The 26,648-nt window shown below is 46.6% G+C and overlaps 1 protein-coding gene across 1 annotated transcript in view; it reads left to right on the forward strand.

Annotated features, from left to right (window-relative positions):
* Positions 1 to 26,648, forward strand: part of HPSE (heparanase) — a 366,331-nt gene that overhangs the window by 309,676 nt on the left and 30,007 nt on the right. The window contains exon 9 of the mRNA XM_069626116.1: positions 25,141 to 25,255. Within this exon, the coding sequence (XP_069482217.1) occupies positions 25,141 to 25,255 (115 nt within the window). The remainder of the gene's footprint in view (positions 1 to 25,140; positions 25,256 to 26,648) is intronic.

The following is a 26,648-nucleotide window of genomic DNA, read 5'->3' on the forward strand; positions in this document are numbered from 1 at the left end:
GACACCTTGGCTCCTGCTTTGGCTGACTTTTGCAACCACTCCTTTGCCACTGGTGTCTCCCTCTCCCCCCCTGAAGCACTCCCTTATGCACCCTCGTCTTAAGAAACCCTCAGCCGACCCCTCCTGCCCGGCTAACTATTGCCCCGATCTCCATCACTCCTTTCCCAGGCAAACTCTTTGAAAAGCTGGCCATCTCCAAGCTTCTTCTTCACACTGAATATGTTGGTTGTCTCCATGACCATCAGTCTGGCTTCAGAGCTGCCAGAAGCACGGAAACTGCTCTTGTGAACATCCGTGAAGACCTGCTTTCCAACCTTGACTCCAATACCCCCTGTGTCCTCATCGTACTTGATCTCTTTTCCACGTTTGACCTGGTCAACCATGCCATCCTGCTCAACTGTCTCCGTGATAACTTGAGTATCCTTGATCAAGCCTTGGCTTGGCTGACCCCGTTCCTCTCCGATCGACCCTCCCAGGTCCAACTTGGGTCCTTTCTCTGCTCTATCTCGATCTGCTGTCTTCCCCAGGGGTCTAACCTCTCTGCCTGTTCAACCAATACCTGGTACTTTTGCCCACTGCATCGCTGCTCTCTGCCCCAACTTTCATTGCTATGCAGATGACACTGAGCTCATTTTCAGGCTCCCTTCCACCACCTCTTCTCCTTCTCTCATCTCTGGCTCTCTGTCTGCTATCCAGGAGTGGTATTCCGCCAACGATCTCTGCCTTAATGCCAATAAGATTAGCACACCTGCTCCCTCCTTTCCTGTCGCTCTCTGGCCGGCCTCTCTTGACCCTCTTCCTTCTCCCACCTGTGAGGCTAAAAACCTCGGGGGTCATCTTCAACTCCACTCTCTCCTCCTCTCCTCACATCTCTGACGTCTCTAAGAAGTCACACTACCAGCTGCACCTCCTCGGAGGTATTCTTCCTTTCCTCTCCTTCCCCTAGAAGCTCACTGTCTCCAGAGCTCTGGTTCTCTCTAGGCTGGACTGCTGCAACAGCCTCTTTCCATATCTTCCTGCTTCTACTCTCTGCCCTCTGCAATTCATCCAGAACAGGACTGCGAGACTTGTCCTTGGCCTCAAGCTCAGGGATCGTATCTCTCCAGGACTGAAATCTCTGCACTGGCTCCCAGTGACTGCATGGATTTAGTTCCAAACCCTCTGCATTGTCCACAAGGCCTTCTGGGGCCTGGGGGCCTCAATACATCCAACTCGCTCGACCTAAATATCTTCCTTCTCTAGCTCTTCGCTCATCTGCCTCCAACTCCCTCAGGGTTAGTCGCTTCTCCAAGCAACAAGTTGGTGGTAGATCTTTCTTCGGCTGGGGCCTCCCTCTGGAACAGCCTCCCTGAAACTTGAGAAGCATCTCCGGTTCAAGAAGCACCTCAAGACCTTCCTCTCTGCTTCTGCTTTCTCTCCTCCTCCTCTTCCCCTGCTGAACTTGGTCACCTGGCCACCCTCTGATCTCGGACCCAGGTCCCCTCTGCTGCCAGCTGCACACCTGCACTGCCTCCCGGGCAACTCCTGCACTTGAGGTCTGTTTCTGTATCCCTACAGTCCCCACCAGCTCTTGACACTTGATATCTGCACTTACTCCTGCACCTGCCACTAGCTGGTCGCACTTTTCCTATTGTTTTATTTATTTTATTTATTCCTTTCTGTTGATTCTATGTATTGCACTGCCCCCGCACTTAACCTTTCCCCCCCCTCCCCTGCACTTGCACAATCTCAATGTCACCTGGCCTAGTAAGATTGTTGTCTGTCTTCCCTCTGTTCCCCCTACTTTGCCTTGTCACGCCTTGAAACACTTGTGTATAGGCGCGTTATAAATGCCATACCCTATCATATCGTATCCATTTCCACCCTTGAAATGAGACTGTCTGGGGCGTGGCCAAGATGGCGCAGAGGTGAGACATATGTCCTCGACTCTTTCCGTCTACCAGCCTGAAATATGGCATCCATATATGGCATCCATATAGCCCTGCAGGAGACTCAACACTGCCCATATAATCGGGTGAGGCTGCAGTGATCGCTGTATCCCTTGTTGTAGCGAGAATGGCGATCGAGGTGCGGCAGAAGCAGCAGCCCGACGAGTATGGCCTAGATAACCAAGATGGCGGCTGCCACTGAACGCATCTTAAACCGTCGGTACTCCCGTGGTCCGGTGACATCAGGAGCGGAGAGGCCAACCCAGGATCGCAGGTGATGGCAGAGAGCAGCCAGGGCTGTCTCTGCAAGGGTGTGCTCAGCAACTTTTGACAGAAGGTACCAAAGTCCTGATTAAGATTGACAGAGCTCATTGGAATGGTCCTAATAGAGACACACCAGATCACCCCCAGGACATGGTCATAAAATTTATGAAGACAGGATCAAAGAGGCAATCTTGGGGGAAGTGAGAAAAGCCAGCCGGCTCCAATTCCACGACTATGTAATCCAAGTCTTTCAGGACGTATCCCAACTTATGCTTCTGAAGAGAAGAAATATGAAACCGGCTACAGTGGAGTTGAGACACTGGGAAGTGAAGTACAAGTGGACCTATCCCTTCGGGCTGCAATTTAAATTGATGGACCAGGTGCACATGTTTTTTTTCGGCTGAAGGAGTAAAGTTATTTATTTTTTATTGGTTTAATCAAACCTTTAAAAAAGATATTACATTTTGTTCATATCTATAAATATCGCTATTAGCGAATAGAAAACATCAAAAATGTAAAAAAAAGTAAACAATTAAAATAATAAATATCAAATTAACACTGAATTCGGCATCGTACAACACAAATCGCAGACCTATATTTAAGTCCATTTTTCTTGCGATTTGGTTAATTCTTCATCAATGTTTTTAAGGCGAAATGTTAGAGCATATGTTAGTTTATTATTGACATCTCTGAAACATTCTTCCCACAATTCTTCCATGGTATGATGAGGTTTGTTTGCCACAATTGATTCAAACAGTGTCATTCTTATCGTGGAAAAGGCTTTACAGGTAAGAATCAGATGTTTGATGTTTTCTTCGAAATGGTCACAAAATCTACATTTTGAATTCATCTTCTCATATTTGGACCATCTCATAATTACTTCTTTGGTCTTAAACTGATTTAGCCTAAATTTCATTAGTAAAATTCTTTTTTGTTTGTCTGGGCATTTTTCAACATATTTGTAAATTAAATTGTAGGCTTTTCCTTCAAAGGGGACATTCTTCAAGAGTGAATATTTCGCTCTGTTTATGCAAGTGCTGATCCAATCGGTTTCCCACAGTTTTTTATTTACGGCATCTGGATTTTCTTTCAAAGTGAGTACATCGCTATTTATGTCCATTAGGATCTGATGACATTGGTTTATCCAGGCTGAAAAAACTGTGTTTGATTGTTTATCAGCCAAATCATGCCAGATTTTAATTTGCGGTGCACCATTTGGCAGGATTAACATGCGAAAGATTGACAGAGTGTTCCATGTAACCTTTGCATTTACAGATATTAACCCCAATTAATATCTTAATACTGCTGCCGGTATTCCTCTAGCAACTTTCAAGATTCTGCCCCAAAAGATGTTTTCAAGGCTATCCCACAAACTGGAGGGGCAACCAAAGGCAGTTTCTGCGCCATAGATTAAAGCTGGCACTGCTTTTTGTTCGTAAAACTTTAGAGTGGGAACCAATGAGAACTTGCCATATTTTTTATCTAAAGCCATAGCTTGAGCACTTAGTTGACGACATTTAGCTTTTGTTTTCTCAACCCAAATTTGATCATTTATGTTTGAGTTTAACCACATACCCAGATATTTTACTTGTTTTACCTGGTGCAATGGTTCACCGTCAAGGTACCAGTTGAATTTCTTGGATGTGCTTTTGGCAAGATTTTGTAGTGTTAAGACAGACTTACTTGAATTTATATGTAGCCCATTGACTTGAACATATTGTTCCAACACATTAAGTTTACGTTGTAAGCCAATGGGTGTAAGATCCATTAGTACTAAATCGTCTGCGTATAGAATTCCGTTCAAAGCAGAATTCATTATTTTAGGATCAAATCCTTTTGCTTTCCCAAGTGCCTCACCGATGTCGGAGATTAAGGCATTGAAAATTATGGCTGCAAGAGGACACCCTTGCTTGACTCCACAGTTGATGCGAATGGGTTCAGACAGAGTGCCACATGCATCCAAACGAATGTAGATTTTAGTGTCAGTATGCAAATCCTTGATAGCATGTAACAGGCTATCTGGACAATTCCAGGATTTTAATTTCGTCCAAAGGGTTTCCCTGTCTATGCTATCAAAAGCGTGAGACAGGTCAACAAATGCTAGATACACTTTTGATTTTTTCATGATCTTGTCCATTTTCATCAAGTTAAGGAGCATTAAATTTAGGCAACAGCCAACACCCTTCACAAACCCACTTTGTCTGACATCGATATGTTTAGTTGAAACTAACCATTCCATCAATTTATGCTGAAGTTGTGTTGCATAAATCTTACCTATTACGTCTAACAATGCAATAGGCCTATAGTCCATAGGGTTTGATCGATTGCCCTTTTTAAAAATCGGAACAACAATGGCTTTTTTCCACGACACAGGGGTAGCACTTTCCAATGCAATTCTGTTGAACAGAACCTTACAAAACTCAGCCCAGGTTTCCGGATTAGATTTTAACATGGCATTAGTTATGCCATCTGGACCTGGGGCACGAGAGATTGAAAGTTTTTTAATGTCTGACAAAATTTCATCCTGATCAAACTGGATATCCCAATGTGAAAGGGCTGGCATCGGGGGGGGGGGGGGGTCAGGAGTGTTACCTTTTTTTGAGAACAGGATTGAGAAATGTTCCATTTTCTTTCAGTCACCATATTTTTTTTCGAAGCCAACTGTATTCCTGATTCGTTATTGATGATTGACCAAAAATCTGAGGAATGTTTCTCATTTTAGCACTTCATTATATTTTCAGCATCATGTTCTGTTTGAGCACAATGTGCTATTAGCCAATTCTTGTAGTATTGTTTAATCTTTTTCTTCAACTTGAACTGATCATCTTTACTATCATTTTTTAATTGTCACAGGGCCCTGCGCATTTCTCTTTTTCTCATGACAATTTCAGGATTGTAAATATATGAATACTTGAGATAGGGTACCATTCTGGTTTTTCAGAGTCTTATATTCTAACGAACGGGTGTAATCTACACCCAACAAGCCAATGCGTTTCTCATTCATTTTTCAATGTAGACACTTGCTGTGAGTTGAGTTTTAGTCTATTACCGCTGCAATTAGGTGTTATGTTACAATTCCAAGTTGTTAATAGCGGTTGCTTCGGTATTTCAAGATATGCTATCATCATATTATGGTCTCTGACTTGTGTGTTATGAACTTCAAAATGTATAATCCTTAATGATAAGTTTTCAGAAACCAAAATGTAGTCCAACATGGATTTTTGATCGTTCCTTTGCCATGTCGATTTGGCAGGTATGTCGCCTTCGACGTTACCATTTAGCCTGGAAATTCTCTGTAAAATTAATTCTTCAGACCATTTTTGCTTCAAATTATGTTTTCTTGGCAGTTCATTCTTCTCTCTGTGAAGTCTAAATTAAAATCTCCACATAAAATCAGGCGGGCACTTCTGTCTTTGATCATCAGTTCATCAATTATGTCCATAATTTGTTTAACAGATGCTGATGTGCCTGCCTTACTATTGTGCCAGTACAGGTTTATGATAAAGAGTATCAGATAGTTATTGTCATCATTGCCATTCCTTGTGATGGTAACCACTTGAATATATGTTGATATATTATTATACTCGTTTATTCTGCAACCAGGTGCTTTTTTTTACAAGAGTGAGAAGACCTGCACTTGGATGACCTTTATTACCTTTATTAGCAGGATTAAATGCTATTTCATAGTTCACAGCAGATGTCTAACCAAGTTTCTTGCAAAACGTATCAGGTCTATCTCACTAACCCACTTTTCTTTGAAGTTAAACAGGTGAGAGAAACCTTTTGTATTCCACGAGCCAATGGCAAAACAATTTTTTTTTTACTTCGATAAACATTAGCTTTGGTTGTTATTTGCTAAAGTTGCTGCTATCCAATTCCACTCGCTGTGAGGTACTTGATTGTCTTCTCTTCCATTTATTTGTGAAGTTTGGAGAGTGTTTTTTACTGTAATTCGGCTTAGTTCAGATTGTTTTTTTTTTTTTTTTATAGCCGGACTGTTCGTGTCGAAGCTGATTTAATTGCTTATAGTCCGATTTCCAGATCTCATCTGCCTTTGATTGTGGAGTAAAGTTATCGAACTTTCAGATCCCAGAGGTGGACCTTTCGGGGTGGGGGGGTGGTGTTGGTGGGGAAGGGAGAGAGGAAGGGAGGGAGAGAGGAAGGGAGGGAGAGAGGAAGGGAGGGAGAGAGGAAGGGAGGGAGGGAGAGGGGGAGGCAGAGACTGAGAGACCGAGACCCCAGGATGCATGGAGAACGGCCCAACGCGGAAAGAAGCAAGCTGGCCAGTGACATTGACTTCTCTGTTGCTAGGAGTTCATAAGGGTCCGCTGGAAGCGAGGTTGGGGGAAGGGTGGGGCTGAGCTCTGGATGGGGTCTTTATGACACTTCGGAAGTTTTCACTGTTTGTTGCCACCTAAGTTATATGTTGTGTTGCATATTCACACCGGGTCGGTGGAATGGAGGAGGGTACATCTTCCACTGCAAGCATTAGGCCACGTGGAAGCGACCAGGGGATTTTTTGGGGAGTATTGGGGGTTTACTATATTGGGGAAGTCATGTATCTGCTCTTTACGAAGCGTAAGAGGAATGCACACACAAGGATAGCCAGGTTGTGGGCATGGGTGTAATTTTAGGGGGGGAACAGGGGTGTTTGTCCCCCCCCCAACTTTCATGGCACACCATTTTGTCCCCATTCATTTGGCTGGTGCACCTTTTCTTCAGATGTCATGTTCCCCCCCCTCCCCCAACTTTTCAGCAAATTTACACCACTGGTTGTGAGAGTTAAGGAGGGGGTCACAGGAGCTATTTGTCCATGGAAGACTGCATGTGTTCTGGGGAAAGGCGAGGCCCAATCCCACTTTTTTTTTGGCTATACACTGAATATCACCTTAATAACCCGAATAAGCACATGCAGCTATTTAGATAACTTCAGCATCTACAGCTGCACCTGGTTGCTCTCCAAGAGATGCATTTGCTGGCTAGAAATCAAGTCAGCACCAGTAATAGATTTTATCTGCATCAATTGCGGGCATCATTTGTTGGCAAAAGGGCTGGGGTGACGATCTTTCTACACAGGGACCTGGGTTTCATGCATGTCAAAACTAAAAAAGGAACTGATGGGAGGTATGTCATGGTGGTTGGGACCCTGGAGGGGAACCTGTTGACTATTCTTGCTTTCTATGCCCCGAATGCCTCACAATCATTTATGCTGCAGAGTCTGGACATAGTGGGGGAACATGGCCAAGGTTCACTTCTAATTCTAGGTGACATGAATCTGGTCATGGATAGGGTGAATGAGAAGTCGACTCAAATGACCTATTCCATGTCGGGGGCAGCCTCTCAGAATCGAAGGGATCAACTGCAGGAGTTTAACTTGATTGATATTTAACTTGATTGATATATGGCACAATAGACACCCCATGGACAGATCGTACACATACACTTCCCATATCCATGCATCAGCCTCAAGAATAGACTACATATTCAGATCTCGCCACAAAGATAGAACCAATGACCCTGACGGACCATAGCGCAGCGACTGCAGGGTCCAGAGACTGGGCAGCACACCGTAGGGAATACCAATGGAGGTTACCTGAGGGTTCTTAAGGGACCGAGTATGTTTACAGGAGCTGAAAGAGGGGGTTAGAGACTATTTAAAAAATAACGACCTTGCTGACATGCCATATGGGACACACTGGGATGCTCTTAAAGCTGTAGCAAGGGGTAACATTATCTCCAATGCGGCAGATATGAAGCACTTAAGGGGACAGGAACAACAGCTTTTACAGGAGGTGAATGAGGCAGATAGGAGGTAGAGTGAAGCTTCAACCAGAAGGAATTTCAAAATGCTCAAAATGACAAAAAGCCAATTGAGACTTCTTGGGACACAAAGGGCAGAGCGCACCTTACACCACCTGCGACATAGGTATTTCAAGCAAGGCAATGTGCCAGGGAGGCTTGTGGCTCACCTCATCAGACAAGACACTAATCGCTCATTTATACAAACTCTGGCTGACACCCAGGGCAAGGAATGGGGCGAGGAAGCTAAAAAAAAGGCAACTTTTTATAGTACAATGTACTCTTAAAGTGAGCCCAATTACCAGGACCAAATCTCTTATCTGAATGAGGTCGACCTGAAACAAATTTCACATTTCGACAGAGACCCTGTAGATGCCTCGATAGACCCCGTAGATGTGATCCATGCTATAAAATCTCTCAAGACAAACAAGGCCCCTGGCCCAAACTGCTTTACCACCTCCTTTTTGTAAGTCACTTAATCAACTATTGACTAAGCCATTGGCAGATGTCTTCAATGCTATACGGCAGAGAGGAGTCCATGTAGTACGTTCTTATACTCAAACCACGGAAAGACCCCAAAGAGTGCTCTTCTTACAAGCGAACAGTCCTTTTAAATTTCAATTCCAAAATATTTACTAAAATACTTGCAGGCAGGCTCGAAAAGTTAATGCCTTCTCTCATTAACCCAGATCGGTCGAGATTTATCTGGGGAAGGAGCACGGCAGGCAACATTAGAAGATTCCTACATCTAGTAGACAAATCGGGCAGAAACCAATCTACCTGCAGGTGTTTGATGCCGAAAGGCTTTTGACAGGGTAGAGTGGGGATTTTTACGGGAGTTGGTGGTGAAATTCAATGTAGGCCCTAAAATGCACCACGTGATCTTATCCATTTACGTTGGCTGACACCACATGTCTGCTGGTCAACGGGGCTCCTACCTCGCTGATTTGTTTTGGTAGGGGCAGGAGGTTTGCCCCCTATTGCCCCTGCTTTTTGCGACGGTCATGGAACCCATGGCAGTACGTATAGGGGCTAATGTTCACATAGCGGGCATACAACTTGGAGAGTTTCAACATAAGATTAATCTGTTTGCAGACAATGACATCCTGTCTCTTACTGACCCTTTGCGCGCTTTGCCACATGTTGAGGATTAACTCCGTCGATATGGCCTAATTTTGAGGTTCAAAGTAAATTGCTCCAAGTCTGAAATACTAGTACTCAATACCCCTTATCCCCCACCGAAGGCTGAACTGGAGCAGACATTCCTATATGTCTGGGGCAAGCAAAACATTGAGATATTTGGAGATCAATATACCAGGTAACTTGACCCACTTATGTAGATCTAACTATCCTGATCAAGTTAGCAATGTTAAAAGGGATTTTGATCAGTGGAACTCTCTCCACCTGTCCCGGTTTGGGAAAATGTCAGTGATCAAAATGAACATTCTCCCAAGATTTTTATCTCTTTCAGTCATTCCCAATTCCTGACCCTAGAAATAACCTGCGGAGGTGGGACGAAATGTTATTATAATTTCTGTGGAGGGGGGCTCACCTGGGGTCAATAAGCTCACAATTTTTTTTTTTTTTTAAATTTATTTTCAAATTTGTTTATTGCCATTTTCAATAATATCAAACCAGTTATGTGCGGTAATGCCTTACTCCAATAGCAATAGCCATATGTTTAACTAAACGTCAAGAAAGACAAATACAAAACAACCATAACTGTCTCCATATTCTGTTCGTATCACATAGCGTCATCTGCTACGGGGGAGGGTGGGAGCGAAGGGGAACCATCTGGTAACTTCAAAGGGGGAGGGCTTCCGAAAGGTCTCTATCGTCTGCAGCACTTCAGCTGCTGCTGGCATTATGGTAGGTCCATCATGGGCCTAGTTTGAGTTCCAATTCAAGGGGGTTTGTCATCCGAAGGGTGGAACATGTGTCTGGTGAGTTCCTTCCATGCCTCTAGTGTCATACTGGAGTCATCCGTGGATCTGGCCACACAGTCCTCCCATGCCACGGTCACGGCTAGCACCCATCGTTCAGTCTCTTTGTGCCATAGCTTGAACTGAGGGCCCGTAGGTTTTTTCCAAGCCATTGCGATAGTTCTTTTGGCCAGCATGCACGATATGTCCACGAGTCTTGTCGCTTGCTTGAGTTTGGTTGGTCTGGGGTAGGTTCCCAAGAGGCACTCCTTGGGTGTCCAGTTATATTTGCCCAGGCCTGCTTTTTCGCCGGTTTATTGAACTTTCTCCCACAGAGACCTTGTTTTGGGGCATTCCCATAGCATGTGGATCAGATCCGCTTTTTCCCCCATGCACCAGTTGCAGGTCGATTGTGCCTGGGGATTGAAGGTGGCTATGCGGCACGGGGTCAGGTAAGTTCTATGCAGAATGTTTAGCTGAATCTGTCTGAATCTATGATTCCTGGATACCGCTTTGGGGAATGTAAGAACTCTGTTCCATTCCCCTTCAGACATTTCCCGGCCTATGTCCACCTCCCATTTGCTTTTCATTTCCATACTCCGAGGATTTGGCATGTCGATCAGGTGGCCGTATATTTGCGATATGGGTCTACCGCCCTCTCCTAAGTTGTACATCAGAGTGAGGAATGGGTCTGTAGCTGGTTCTTCAGGCCACGAGTCCCATTTGCGTCGTGCCACAGCACGGGTTCTTTGATACCATAGAAATTGGCCGGTATGTATGCCCTCCGTCTCCTGCAGCGAGGTGAACTCCCTAAAAGTGCTCTCGTCATACAGGTGTCCCCAGGTGTAGACCCCTTCCCTCTCCCAAAGTCTGATGTGTTTCAAGTCAGAAAGTGTTGTGCGTAAGTCTGCGATCAGGGGACCTTCTGGGGCATAGGGGTTCCGTGAGTTAGTGAGCCTTTTCACCCTGCGCCAAATTTTTCTCCCTTGGTCAGCCAAAAAGAGTAAAGTTCCCAGCGTTTGGACGGCGCCCAGACCAGCTCTTTCAGATGGAATTAGGGCAACATGGCCTGTAGCAGTGGTGTTTCAGATGTGGGTTCATCATCTAGCCATTTGGTTACAAAACTAAGCTGTGCTGCTAGGTAGTACCTTTCCAGATTCGGAAGTTGAAAACCGCCTTGACTATATGGTAGGGTTAGCAACTGCAACGCTATCCTGTGCCTTCCTTTCCCCCATAAGAACTCTCGCATTATGGTCTCGAAAGGGGGAGTTTGGCCCAAAACGTTGTTGATTTGCATAGAGCTGGGAGTGCTGCCTTTGTGTTGCGTTCGTGCATTAACTCTGGGGTATGCATTATGTGCACTCAAGGTAGCGGAATGGCGTATTTTGCCACTGGATCCCCACCTCAGGGAGTGCCTCCAAATTCACATCTTTCAGGGCCGCCAGGGGGAACATGCAGGACTTCGACTTGCTAAAGCATATCCCAGAGACCTTGGAATAATTGTCCAATACTTCTAGCATGGTTGGTACGTTGAGATGTGGGTCCATGACGTATATGAGAACATCATCCGCATAGAGTGAGATGATGTGGTCCCGGGCTCCCAGCCTGCTGCATGCATCGAAAAACTGCTTCCTAAAGTAGACAGCTATGGGTTCTAGTCCCAAGATGTAAAGCATTGGGGATAATGGACAGCCCTGTCTAGTCCCCCTGCATATATCCCAGGCCTCCGACACATGCTTCCCAGATTTTACCCTTGCTTTAGGCTTAGCATACAAGATGTTAATCCACCTGATAAACCCGGGGCCAAAGCCAAACTCCCTGAGCACTGCCACAAGCCACTCCCAGTAGATGGAGTCAAATGCTTGAACTGCATCCAGAGACAGCAGTGCGTATGAGTCCTTGTCCTTATCAGTTTGCGCTATAATATGTTGTAGCCTGCGTAGGTTCATGGATGTGTTGCGGCCCGGTATGAAGCCGCACTGATATGGGTGAACTATATCCCCTATTATTCTAGACAGCCGTTTTGCTAAAGTCGTAGTCAGGATTTTAACATCATAGTTTAACATTGCAATCGGGCGATATGAGTCACATTGGTCTGACGGCTTGTTGGGCTTGAGGATCTGGATCACGAGCGTCTCCCTCATACTTTCAGGTCGTATCCCTTCTTTGTATGCCTCTTGCTATACTGCGTGTAGTAGGGGGGTCAGGGAGGACTCATATGTTTTAAAAAACTCTGTGGGTAACCCGTCAGTACCAGGTGCCTTGCCTGTGGCCAGGGATCTAATTGCTTCAGTAATGTCTTCGGGCGTGATTTCTGTTTCAAGGGAGTCGGCTTGTTCAGGGGACAGCCTAGGGAGCCCCATCTCCTCTGTTTCTACCAACCGTTCATGGGGGACCAGCTCCTCATGCGACTACAGGTGTGTGTAAAAACGAGTGAAAGTGTCATTTATACCCTGCTGTGTGTAGTGTGTGTTCCCTTCCTCATCCTGTATTGAGGTGGTGGGGTGTTTGGGGTGTTATTTTCAGCAGAACCAGGCCAGTAACCTGCCCGGTTTGTCTGCCTCAACATGTGCTCTGTTCGTCCTGGCAGTATAGTCAAACTTTTCCAGCCTTTTTCACGCAGTTATGTTTCTCTCTCTTAGTTTTACAAGCTCCTCCTCTCTCTGTTGGGTATCTACAGGGGTTGTTTCGAGTCGATCAATTTGCCGCTCCACTAGGTCTAGTTCTTTCCAGAGCAGCTTCTTGATACCTCCCGCCTTTGCGATGATTTCTCCCCTGGTCACTGTGGCGTTGCCCGATGACGGGCGAACGCGGCGGCGTGACGCGTCACGCCGCCGCGTGGTGTTTAAATAAAGGGGGCGTTCCCGGCCGCAGCAGAGCGACCGGGAAGCCCGAACGAACAACACCGTGTCTCCGTGTGCTGTCTGTTGTGGGGCTTGCGGGACCGCATCGGGGGCGCGGATGGCGACCCCCAACAGTGGCGACGAGGTGTAGAGGAGACCCGGGCCCGGCGGTGAATGTATTCATCACAATTTTTCTCGTGGGAGCGGATCGAAGATTCGCTCCGATCAAGGCCGGGTCGCGAGGACGCACACGCGGCCGGCGGCCATTTTGTTTGAAGGCCATAAATATTTCGAAGGCTCCGGTTCGGAGCGGAATCACTTTATGGGCCTAATTTTTGGACACATCAGGAGCGGACAGCTCCATCTGCACGCCCATACCTGTGAAATGGTTTTTTGAGTTTTCCTGGGACTCACACGTCGTGTAGAAGCCCGGAGAAGGATTGCCATGACTGGGCTTGCCTGATACCAATCCAATGCTCCAGGCTTAATTTTTGGAACTTTCTGAGGTGGAAGGGACATGACACAGTGGCTGCATGCAATTTTCTTCATCTCCCTCATCATCAGTGTGCTGTGCATTCTTTTTCGTCTCCTTCATCATCAGGTGGGTCTGAGTTGCGGCCCCCAACGCTGTGGCTGGGGGTGCCTGTGCGCTCAAGTCCATGGATGAATCGGATGGTGCTGACAGTGACTCTTCATTAACGTCGCAGCCCCGGGATCAGAGCCAGGTGACTGCCCCGCTGACCAACCAACAGCCTGCTGCTGCAACACCAGGTCGGCCACTGGGTCAACCTGCACCCCCCATCATGGCTCAACTCCCGGTGCCCATCGCACATGCAGCTCTGCAGCCCATCCCGGAGTTTGATGCATCGGGTCCGCCCTCAAGCATGGGGCCTCGATGGAGGAGATGGGTGAGTCGTCTGGACATGTATTTCAGGGCGGCACACGTGACGGATGACGACAGCCGAATTGCCACTATGCTGTACTCGGCTGGGTCGGCAGTCCAAGACATTTTTGAGTCCCTGACGCCTGCCAACAACACATATGATGCGGCCAAAGCGGCACTCCTGAATCATTTTATCCCCCTCGCCAACGCGGACTATGAGAGGTTTATCATGCTCTCGGCCAAACAGAAGGAGGAAGAGACGCTAGACACTTTCTATGGTCGCCTACGCCGTCTCTCTCTGGGATGTGCATGGGGTGATGCGGACGACATGATGCGCACTATGCTCATTCAAGCATGTTCTTCCGGAAAACTCAGGAGACAAATCCTCCGGGAGCCCGGTATCACGCTACAGCGCATACAGCTTTAGAGCCTCCCACACTGTGCTATTGTGTGCTACACTACCGGTGTTAACATCTAGGTAGGCATCAATAGAATCACATAATTCCTCCCGGAAGGCTGGGTCCTCCAGGGCGTCGGTAGGCATTTTCCACATGGGAATGGGGGGTCTAGGCCCTTTGTGATTCCATGTCATCAGGAGCGGGGAGTGATCCGAGATAGTCCTCCCCAGGTATTGTGCTCCCTCCACCCGGGGCAAGTGTTCCCGATCTATGAGTATATAATCTAGTCTCGTGTGTAGCTTATGCGGAGATGAGTAGTATGAGTATTTGCATGCTTCAGGATGCTTTTCCCGCCACACATCGGCCATGTCCAGCCTCCCCAACATGGCGGTCAGTGCTGCCGTAGCAGTCAATAGGCCTCCCAGCTGTGGTGTGGACCTATCCAGCATTGGGTCGTGCACACAATTAAAATCTCCCCCCCAAATAAAAAGATTGTTCCTATACTGTGAAACTCTGGGGTATAGTGTGTTCAGGTAGGGCGGTGTGTTATTATTAGGGAGATAGGAGTTCATGATGCACACTGCTTCCTATTCAATGAATCCCCAAATTACGACAAACCTACCTTCCGGGTCTATCTCTGTTTTGTCCACCCGGAATGGGAGCTGTGGGTGGATCCAGGTGTCGACCCCTCTTGCGTATTTAGAATAGGTGGTGCCAAATCCCTGTCCTCCCCAATGCGTTTGTAGTTTGGTCACAGAGTCCGTCGTGCAGTAGGTCTCCTGCAGTAATACTATCATTACCCCTTTTCTGTGCAGGTAGGTTTTAATCCTGTTTCTTCGGAGAGAAGTCCTCAAACCCCTTCCATTCCATGTCATTATTTTTATGGTGGTCGCGGCCATAGGGGTTCAGTAACGGATCCGTTGTCTCCCCCTCTCCCCGCCCCTACCGCCCCTGGGCTTGGACCTACTATCCAGGGGTCGGTCTACGTTTGGGTTGGGGCACGAGCCACCTCCTTTCCTCCTTCCCTTCCTCCATCAGTGTCACTTGGAGACTTATTAACAATCCTCATTCTAGTGAATGAAGGCAACAAACCTTTCAACTCCGAACTGCCCCCAGCAGTTGCCTCAAACTTGCAGCGCTGGGGGGCACCTGATCCTTCCAGGCCTTTCCGGGCCTTCTGGTGCGGGTGGTGTCGGCAGTCGGCCTTCATCTGCTTCAGGGGTGTGCGTCGGCTTCGTCGTTGTACGCATGGGTCGGTGCGCTCCTGCCCGTCGTAGCATTCGTGGAGTTGTAAATCTCAAGCGGTCCGGTGTTCATTCGGCAGTTGTGCAAACCTTTATTCTTTCCTGTTGCTTGGAGCACTCAGTGGCCTGTGACTTCTTGCGCAGTGCTTTCCTTATCTGCAAGGTTGTTGTCCTCAAGTCACATATTTGCCGCTACCGGGGTCTCAAGGAAGATGGCTTTCCCTTTGTATAGTACCTTAAGGCGGGACGGGTACATTAGCATGTACTTAAGGTTTAGTTTGCGTAGCCTAGCTTTCACCGGTACGAAAGAGTTCCGTGCTCGCTGTACCGCGGGGGTTTAGTCTGGATAAATGACTATTTTGGCGCCATGTTTCTCGATTTTCTCTCCTCTCGAGAATCTCAATATAGTCTCTCTGTCGCGAAAGTTCAAGACTTTTGCAATTATTGGGCGCGGTTGGGAGCCTGGGGGGAGGAGGGGTCTTTTCTGTAGTGACCTGTGGGCCCGCTCTACCGAGAAGCCCTGGGTCAGTTTGCCGGCCCCAATTTCTTGCAATAGCATTGTTTCTACAAATTCAGTTGGGTCTGGGCCCTCCATATCTTCTGGTACCCCCAGGATTCGAATGTTGCCGCGGGTGGCGCGCCCTTCTGCGTCTTCTGATTGCGCTTCTAGCCGCGCTTCTTGCAATTCAAGTTCTTGGGCTTTAGATTTAAGTTCTGTGGTGGTGTTAACATTGTCTTGCAGCGTTGCCTCTGCTGTAGTCACCCTTTCAGTAAGGTAACGTGCATCTTGTCTCATCAGTTGCACGTCTGACTTGATTTCATCAATCCTGGTTTCGATGGACGTTCGTAGCACTGCTATAGCTTGTAGCACTTGCATGTTTGTGGGATCGTCCTCCTTGGCCGTCGCGTCGTCTGCTGCTTCTGTTCCCTGTTTAGCCCTGACCGTGGTGAAGGAGTCCATGGTTGCGGTTTTTAGTTTACCTTTGGGGGGCGACATCTCTTGCCTTTGGGTTTACTCCACAACCTATTCCCATTCTGCGGGGGATGTTTATGTAGAGTCTATTGTGAAGGTGACCGCCGCTAACTGGGAGTCGTCAGCTTGTGGATGTTCCAGACCCGGCTCCCGGAGGGAACCGCCCGCCGTCTACTTCCTCAGAGCCTTCTCCGTGTCTGTGTCTCTCGTAGTCTCCCGCCAGCCGGCACCGTTCGGGGCCCCTCTTCCTCGCTGCGTGCGAGGGGTCCCGGCAGACGGTGCACCCAGCGGCCACGCACGGAGGGTCCTCTCCTCCGTCTCCTCATCTCTGCTGCCGCGGGGATCCCCACCCCATGGCTGCAGCGACTACGGCTCGCGGTCCCGGAGGCAGAGACCCAGGTTGCAGCCAGCAGCGGGGGTCGGTCCTCACCGGGGTGTCGCTGGATTGCCGGGCCGGATGTGGCAGCCCTCACTCTCTTCCCTCCGGAGGCTATCCGCTCTCCAACCGTGCGCCTCAGATAGGAACCGTGGGCGCCGCCATCTTGTTGGGCGGGGGCCTCCTCTCTGCTCGCCTCGAATAACAGTTATCTTGGTCCGATTTTCGTGCAGAAAGTTTGTCGAGTGTAGGAAAACGGTTCTACTTCTCGTAGCTACTTCAAGTATGCTTATTCAACTTGAGTTAGCTGAACGATTCGGTCCGTTGTAGGATCTCGGGCAGGAGCGCAAGGAAAGCACGTCCTCACACCATGCGCGCTGGCCACGCCCCCCTCAATAAGCTCACAATGTACACTTACAAGAGCCTGGGCGGCCTGTCTCCCCCCAGACTTTGGAACTGCTATCCGGCAGCACAGGTCAGACCATTAATTGACTGTGTGCAAAGGCACTCCAGGAAGATATGGTTGTCTATGGAGAAGATGGTGGTGGGACACCACTTGTGGACCCAACTGTGGCTACCACTACTGTCACTACACTACTCTCCGCCCTCTGCAACTCATCCAGAACAGTACTGCAAGACTTGTCCTTGGCCTTAAGCCCAAGGTTCGTATCTCTCCAGCACTGAAATCTCTGCATTGGCTCCCAGGATTAAGTTCAAGACCCTTTGCATTGTCCACAAGGCCTTCTGGGGCCTCAATACCTCCAACTCTCTCTTCGTAAATACCTTCCTACTCGAGCTCTTCGCTCCTCCACCTCCAACTCCCTCAGGGTCAGTCGCTTCTCCAAGCAACGAGTTGGTGGTAGATCTTTCTTCGGCTGTGGCCTCCCTCTGGACCAGCCGTCCTGCCTCTCTAAAACTCGAGGAGAACCATCTCCGGTTCCGGAAGCACCTCAAGACCTTCCTCTTTGCTTCTGCTGTCGTCCTCTTCCCTGCTGATGTCCTTTCTGATACTGCACTGGTCAACTAGCTACCCTCCGATTTCGGGCTCAGATCCCTACCCGCCCAGATGCACACCTGTACTGCATCAAAGCAACTCTTGCACTTGGGTCTGTATCTGTAACCCTACAGTCCCCCTACCTGCACTTTTGGACACCTGCTGTTTGCACTTAACCCTTGCACCTGCCACCTGTTGGCCGGACTTCATGTTATTGTTTTGATTCCATGTAGAGTACTGCCCCCTCCCCTTTCTCTTGGAACCTTTCCCCTCCCGCCTCCCCTGCACTTGCAATGCCACTTGGCCTAGTAAGAGCGTTGTCTCTGTCCTTCCTCTGTTTCTCCCTTCCTTGCCACATTGCGCCTTGATACACTTGTGTATAAGCGCATTATAAATGCCATATCTTATATCATACTAAACAGGTGAAGGCGCAGCAGGGGCTCTACATTAACACCGTCACTAAGGCCTAAGTGGAATCACTTGAATACATTTTCTGGGGCATGCTCCTTCCCCTTCCCCTCCACCTTCACTCCACTAATCCACAACAATGACTTTATCCCGGACAAAACTGACAAGGGCTTCATACAATGGCTTAATAATGGTTTGAGCAAGGTGGGCGATCTCTTTATGAATGGGAAGATTAGATCATTTGAGGATTGCAAGACCGCGATAGGCCTTGTGGAGACTGATCGCTTTCAATATCTACAGGTCAGGCACTGGGTCCTTCATCCCCGTCCCCACCATCGTGGGGTTGTCAGTTGGGAGCTTACTCCCCTGGAGTTGGTCTTCCAGGGATCGGCTCAGTCCAAAGGACTGATCTCTTGAATACACAAAGCCATTTATTCACTCTGTGTCTGATCGTAGGTCCTACTGTGCTGGCTGGGAGAGGGAGTTGGAAGAGACAATGCCTCCAGGAAGACTGGGACAGGATATACAGGGGGGCTTTTTCTACACGCTGCCTGTGACTGGCGGAAACGCAGGCAAAAATATTGAAACAGTGGTATAGAACCCCCCTCCCGCCTCCATCATTCTCACCCTAACAATTCTAAGATGTGCTGTAGAGGATGTGAGATGGAGGGAACATTACTACACACTCTCTGGGGATGTCCAGAAATACAAGACTTCTGGATTGAGGTCAGATCCAAATTGAAGGAAATGATTGGGGTAGATATTCCAGCGGATCCTATGGTCTGCATCTGGGGCTTCAATGCCTCTCTGAAACAGCTCAGTAAGATAACTGAGCTTAAGCTGCTGACACCCTTAATATTGGCGGCCAAAATGTAAATTCTTCATCTCTAGAGGAGGACTAAACCACCCTCTTATACATTTATGGCTGAACAAAGTATGGAAAATTCTTGCAGTGGAGAAACGTACCGCTAACTAGTGAGACTCTCTCCTATACTTCACGTCTACTTGGGCGCCGTTCCTGAAGTACGTGCAAAAGGATTTCAATTCCCTGACGTGGCCAATCCGATTGAGAGCCCTTTATTTTTTTGCATCTTTAAAGTGCTCTCACAGCCTTCGGGCATCCGGACGCTGTTTTCAGTTTGCGTAATAGTCTTTTTTTTTTTCTTAGTTGCGTATTTATAACGCGCTTAAAGACTCAGAGGTTTCTAAGCGCAGTCCCGGGGATCGAACCTGTGTTGCTTCGTGTCGTCTTGTTTCCAAGGCGAACACGTTGCCACTGAGCTATCCTCCCTTAATCTGGTGGAACTACCCTACAATGTACTGTTTACAGTTTCTATTGTATGTGCTTTCTCGATAACTTGTTAGAACATGTTTTGATACCTGAATGTACTCCTGGGGGTCGGGGTTGAATTTATGATATGGTATACCTTACTAGTGTGTGCTGGTATCCTCTGGACCTTGTGAAGAACACCAGAAAATAAATAAAATTCATACATTTAAAAAAAATAGAGAAACTCACAAAAAATGTATCCAGTGTTTTTTCTGGAAAACCACTGGGGGTATTCCAAAAATGTCACTGCTGTTAGCATTGGTAAAGTCATAAAGCTATTATTGACCGCCTTTTAGGAATATTGCTGACAGTAATGGCAACTACAGTCGGTGGTATTAGGGACAGAAATCATCACGGTATGTAATGAAGTACTTTGTTTGGAACATGGAAGACTTTGAAGAAGAAAAAGAAAAAAGCTAGTTAAAAAGGGAAATGGAAATCCTGTTCTTCTGTTAAAAATCAGGAACACAGCTATGCTTATGTATGCTTTCATCGTGTGTGGTGGCTGGGACAGAAACAACAATGAATGCCCCATTACTTCCTCACAATACTTTTTGATAAGTGCATTCCAAGCCCATATACTGGTGGTACCAACATCGAGTTTAGGGCTTCAAATAAAATAGCACTTGGAACAGGAAGTTGGCAGATACTGACCTGAACATGTGGGGCGGTCTCCTTTATCTCTGCTGGCATACCCAGCTCATAGAGATGGAGCCTTATCATACTCGTTTACAAAACAGGGAATAGGAGCTACCCACGGTGCCACCAGACTCCGAAATGCTTTACTTGCTACCCCTTCTAAAATACCAGCTGTTGTAGGTGAAAGAGTGGCCACAGAACAGCATTTCAATTATTTCCATTCATGGTGTCCTTGACCTGGGCTCTCTCCGATCAATGATTGTGCCCTCATAATGATTTCTTGCATTTAAGAGATCCTTGGCTAGACTGTCTGTGATCGATCATTGTGCCCTCACAACAAAGATTTAGATGCACATACGATTCAAAGGTGTTCAATTTTATGTAGCGGTCCTTGCCCTTACCCAGGCTTTCATGGTCCCATAAACCAGTGTGGACATAGTAAGGGTCTTACTGTCCCTGATCCAGCTGAGCACAAAACAAAAGAGCAGCAATGTTTGCCAATAAAGATGTTTCCCAGAGATGCTCAGCATGCGATTCTCTTCTTGCACTGTGTTCGACTTGGAATAAGACATATTACATGGGATCCCCGAAAGTTAACAGGAGTACATTAAAGTCATTGCTTTATGAACATCCTGATTTGTTCCCTGGGGTCTGCAGAGCAGGCTTTGGTACTTCATTCATATTTAGCTGAACCACCTCAAATGATCAACTTGTGAGCCCAAATCCATGGATTCATGATTCATAAACTGTGAAACAGAAGAGGTGGTTGGGACATACATATATGGGGTGTTGATATTTGCTTCTTCCGAGCCTTGTCATCAACATTACACCTGACTTCTTCTCAATCTGATTTTACTGTAAAGTGACTGTTCGGTTTAAAAGAAAGGAAAGCTTGTAGTTGGATCAGAGTGAAGCATGGGGTCAGAAGTCTGGATAACCACTGCGGAGCACATTTACACTCTGCATTTGTGGTGTTCTGTTCCTACATCTGCTTGTGCTGTCATGGGTGGGAGATCAACCACCAACTCAAAGCCCACAGTCGTTTATTCTACAAAGAAAATATGTCCTGTTTCTAGGATCAACTGAAGTGAAGAGTGTGGAACACTTAAAAAAAAAATGATGCGGAATTCCATCTTGCTTAAGGACTGTAAGTCTGTATTTCAGTCGGTCTCTCACTTCCCTTGGTCTCCACCTCCAAGGGTCCCAGTAAAGTTGCTCAGTCTGTGGGGGTTTAATTTTCTTGACAAATCTTTCTTGGCTTGGATGAGTACTCAGTCTCTGGTTGGATTACTCTGGATGTCTTGCTTCTTGGTAGAGTTACACCACTTAGTAGTCCAGTGGACTCTGAATTGCAGGCCCAGGTTGAAGGTTTTGATTGAGTTGTACCTTAACTGATGTGCTAGCCTCCCTGACAATTCAGTGCCCATTGGTCCCCCTCCTGTCCGCATCTGCTCTAAACCCTCAATCACCCTAACCCCCTCCTCTCCCTCCTACTTATTCTTCTCCAATCACATGACCCCAATATCTGTAGCTCTAACTGTCTTTTCTCTCCACCTCCTCCTTGGTCTGCTCCAGTAAATCATTGCACCATCCTGCACCCTTACTCTTTTTTCACTACACACTCCTCCACCTTGGCCTTTTCCACTCTCCCCTTGTCTTTCCAAACTCCTCTCGTCTCTCTCATTCTCATTCCCTTCTTTTTGCTCTGTCACCTCTGATCTTCTCTACGCCAGCTCGCTCCCCTCTAAAAAAAAAATGTTGCTGAATCGATCTACTATCTCACTCGTTCCAATTCCATCCGCTAACTTCCCCACCGCCATTGAGCGCTGGGACTTTTTATACCTATGCAGCCCCTGCCATAGGGCCTGTAATTGCAGAACCGAGCTCAGCTGCTGCTCTCCCTGAGCTGAGCTTGTGGATCGGTTATCGGAATTCAAATCTTTCTTCTCAGCTGTTTCAATTTGGTCCCCATGACTTTGTACACTGACCAAGCCCCCACTAGGGTGGCCCGTCATGTTGCCTGTCAGCTCCTCATGCTTTCCTGACAAGGCTGCGCCCATGCAGGATCCTGCTGGCTTCTGTGCACACCTGGGCTCTAGGTTCGCAGGGTTGGGTGTGAGCGGCCATGGCCACTTGACAATTCCTAATGACCAGTGTTGAATGCTACCTGATAACACTCTGCATAACGCTACACTTGTTTCCCAGACTAGCCCCATTGAACCAATCTTGTGTGTCGTAGTCGCTTGTGCTGGCTGGTGCTCCAAGGACAATCTCCTGGACAAAGTCTCTGTTGTAGGAGTCACACAAGTTACTGTGACCTCTGGGGATCCCAGTCACATGTAAATCCTTTACAGAACCATACAGATTGGAGACCTGATTATCACAGCTCTGGAACCTATGTAAATGTCTGAGCAACAGTTTGTTTGAGCCAGTTGATCTATGTTATCGTCTTTCTGCTAAAAGCGTTCTGATGGTCAGGGCTTGATATTCTTTGAGGCCATTGGGGCATTTCACTAGAGGGGAAATGAATAGTTTTCTACACTGAGGGTTATGCCCCCTGCTAATTTCAGCTTTCCCTAGCTCTCTCTCTACCAGATGGTCTTCCAGTCCCGAAACATTAGGCCCTTCGCTCCTACCTCAGATGTACCTTGTTACGGAGTCCCGCACCCTGCAGGGTCCTATCTTTTTCCCATTTCATGGCCTGCTAGGGTTCATTGGAGGTGTGGCTTTCCTAACGCTGGTGATGGCCTGGGGATTATCTTTGGCTCCTTCAAGCCCTACACCACAGAGCAGGTGATGGCACCCAGTCACCATACCGAAAACATGGGACTTCTTCAAAGTGTACTGAGCGTATAACCCCAACCTCTGCTCTATAGGTGTAGTTGCAGCCATATAAGTAACTTTATTAGCAAACCTACCATGTCAGGGCAGGATAGTAACCCGAAGTAATGTTTTCAGATATTGAGCACAGAACTTAAAGAATTAACTAGTCATGGTTTGCCCATTTCAAATGCATGCTGAACTCAAGGAACAGACCAGATTTAATTAGCAGAGGGGAGGCTGACCCGTTTCCATCAGAAAACACTTACAGGCTGTTTCTCTAGCCTTGAATCTAATTTTACGCAAAGAGCAAAACACTTTCCTGATGCTCTCTGTGGAACTGACGTATCCCCTGCAACTAGAACTGTACCTGGATGGGATTCTATCCCTGGAATCACTGACAATTATCACAAATATTTGTTTAATGTGCTATCAATTTTTACAAAGTCTTATAGGTGGCTCAAAGAAGAGAGGTAGTGGGGTTTGCAGTTTTTGCATTACAGGCTTGAATGATATAAGCATGGCATTTTATGGGGCAGTGTTAATGACACTGGTCTAGAAAGACTGCAGTGCCCATCAAGTGCCATCTAAAACCAACTAATAGACCTAAATGGCCAATCGAAACTTGCCATGACTGCTTACCACTGGTTGAAGAACGTTCCCCTGAACACACTATTAAAAAATCTCAATCACTTGGAAATCGAGCTCCAACCCCTCCACAGACATCAACAACTTATTCCACACTAACCAATTTCGACAAAGTCCAGGCACCACTGAAATGCACTCCATAGACCCCAGATCCATTCACGGTGGTACACGCACAGACAGCAAATGAACCATACGCTGACCAGTGAAGTTTTAAGGAAAACAAGATCCGCTCACTGTGAAGACATCCTGAACCAAAACAAAGGGCATTCATCACATCTGCTAGAGCCAACTGCTACACATCAACCAAAGCAAAAGCAACCAGCAAGAGCAAAGCTCCCTTCAAAACCATCAAACAGTGAATCACCCATTGCCAGTACCACTATCCATCAATCTTCAGACAAATGCAACATCATGTTCTTCATTAACAAAATAGATCCAATCAAATACCAGAGTGACCGCTGCAAACGGGCCACATATCCCTCCCACCCCCCACCCCCGGTCAGCCCTCCATGTGACATCCCTAAATGGGGCAAGCTGAAACCCATTTTATTAAAACATGTACAGTATCCTCACAGCCTGCTGGGTCTTTGTGGAAAATGTGTAAGACGTTTACTTCTATAGGCTGGAATCGGAACTGGGCGCTCTGTCTTTAAATGCTTGCTTCAGGATAAAATTCCCCAAGAAAGGTAGTCACTAACCACGGTTATAGAATATGTACTGCAAAATAAAAAGAACGTTGGTTAAAATCCGTTATCGGTAGCAAAACTGTGGGTTATGGGAAAGAGGGGGCACTGTATAGCCGAAAGGTTTTCTTTCATTTGTACTTCCAAATGTAATGTTATTTTCTCATGTACATCATTGAATACATTTTTTGTGACCATGACTTAAAAGGCTAGGGAGCCCTCAAATATGAATTTGGAAAATGAGGCTTTTATAAATGAATATTTCTATATTTTTGTAATAATGGGGGAAACAAATTATACTTAGGACTCCTCCTTTCCTTTAGTACTCAGTAGTTCTTCAAATACTTGTATCACAATGTAATTTTAGGCTTGCTATATGCTGGCCCAAAAGCTATTTTTCTGCGATATCCTTGGGTCTTGCTGAGACCGATGACATGTGACGTGGTTGCTATGGGACCTCTCCCACCTCTGTAGAAAGAGCCACAGTGTTCCAGGAAAGTGGTATGAGAGTTACCATACAGCCGCCTCCCATGAAAGGTGTAGAAATTTCTGCTCAGCAGTCCGGTACATTGTTGGGCACAAACTGAGGCAGGAGTGAAATACACAAGCTACTGTTTGGTTTTTCTTTTGGCCACACAGAATAGAGTTATTTTTTTCCACCCACTCCATACAGGATTTCCTGCAGCAAAGACGGGCTAAGCCAAGAACGTACTATATTGACATCTGTGCTACCAATCCCCATATTTTTCTGCATTTTGACCTTGGTTAGACCATATACTCTCGTGGACCGGGTTAGACCCCTAAACTTGCACTGAGGTCCTGAACCATTTGCTGGCCAAGTAAAAAAAAGATGAATAAAAATGGTACGTGGCTCTGTTTTTTAGATTGTCTGAAGCTGTCTGTAAACTACAAATGTATGATTCAGAAACATGCGTCATGGCACTGTTCTTCCATGATGACCAACAGTTTTTCAATATCCTATATTCAGGTGGCTGGACAAGCTTGGACTGTCTGCAAAACTGGGCATCAATGTGGTGATGCGACAAGCTTTTTTTGGAACTGGATCCTATAATCTTGTGGATTCGAACTTTGATCCTTTACCGGTTAAGTATTTTCATATCATAACTTCCGAACTATGTATACAAATAAATCAGCGAAACTGTAATTGATAGCTATCAAGGCATATGTCTTTTGTCCCCTCTACTAGGTACAAAATGGGCTTACATCGCTGGAAACTAACCACCTTGAGGGGTTCTCGCCATATCTGATTAAATTCCTGACAAGTTGGCAAACTGGTCAAACAAAATAAATGTGGTAGTGTAAAGGTGTAAACAATGCCTTCTGAATAAAACGTTGGGGAACAATTCATTCTAGTTTTAATTCTTTTGAATTTGAGAATGCTCTCAGCCACCCAATCTTTAAAATCCCAGTGACTTCCTCCCGCCCCATAGAGTTGGCTCTGATTTGTGGCTTTTCAAAACTATAGTTGGGTGGTATCCATGAAGTACTCCAAGCTTTTGAGTCCTCTTTAAAACAAGTTCATGGTGATTATTAAATAGGGAATGTGGTACAGGGCATTTAAAACTGTATAAAGGGTAATGGGGCAGAGTCAATGAAATGCTGACCTATTCTACCTCTGGGCTGGTGCTGCCCCGGCTGGCAACTTTATATGTATCATTATTTTATTGAAACAGTTTAGGATGTACACATTAACATTAAAAAAATCAAAAAACTAAAACTCTATAGTCTGAGAGAGTGGCACACACCACCCTCTGTGGAGTGCCAAAGGGATACCTAGTATATCCCCCTTCTCTCTACTCCTGTGACTTTTAGTCACATAGACAATCTCAGAGTTCTTTTTTTTTTAAATGTTTTATTTTAATTGACAAACATGCAACCTTAAACTGTCTTCACTGTGACAATGCATTTTCAAACGTATTTCTTGCAGACATTACATATCTTCACATTTTGTACTCAATACTTCAACATTTCCCCATCATAATTATATGTGTACTCCTATTACAATCATCTACCATCCCATGAACTCCAGTGCCACTGCATGGTTGCTATATGCCGCCTCCCGTTTGAGGGTTCTCAGTGTCTGCACCATTAAATATCCCTTGCATCAATTTGTTCCATGCTTCCATTCCCTCACTCCCCTGGAGGATTCCTCTGTGCAGCGCCCTATGCCACACTACTGTCTCAGCCAGTGTCTCGGGTCTGCCTCGAACCCCTCACCAGAGTGCGGGACTGCAGGAAGTAAAGAAGATTGATCGGGCGATTTGTGTGCTTTGTTGATGCTGCAGAAAGGCGACAAAACTGCAGAGTGAACCAAGAAGTTGCTGAAAGTCGTGCCACAAGTTCTCTCTCTCGAGACTGCTGCTGAGAGATCCCGTCCATCGTCCTGCCTTCAGTCATCAGGCCAAGAAATCCAGAGGTCGGGTGCAGGGCTGCAACATCGCAGAGCATCCAGCATGAACATTTTCTTCTAACCTA

This window comes from Ambystoma mexicanum, chromosome 6p (genome assembly GCF_040938575.1).
Source record: "Ambystoma mexicanum isolate Mex_15411 chromosome 6p, UKY_AmexF1_1, whole genome shotgun sequence".
Classification (NCBI taxonomy): domain Eukaryota; kingdom Metazoa; phylum Chordata; class Amphibia; order Caudata; family Ambystomatidae; genus Ambystoma; species Ambystoma mexicanum.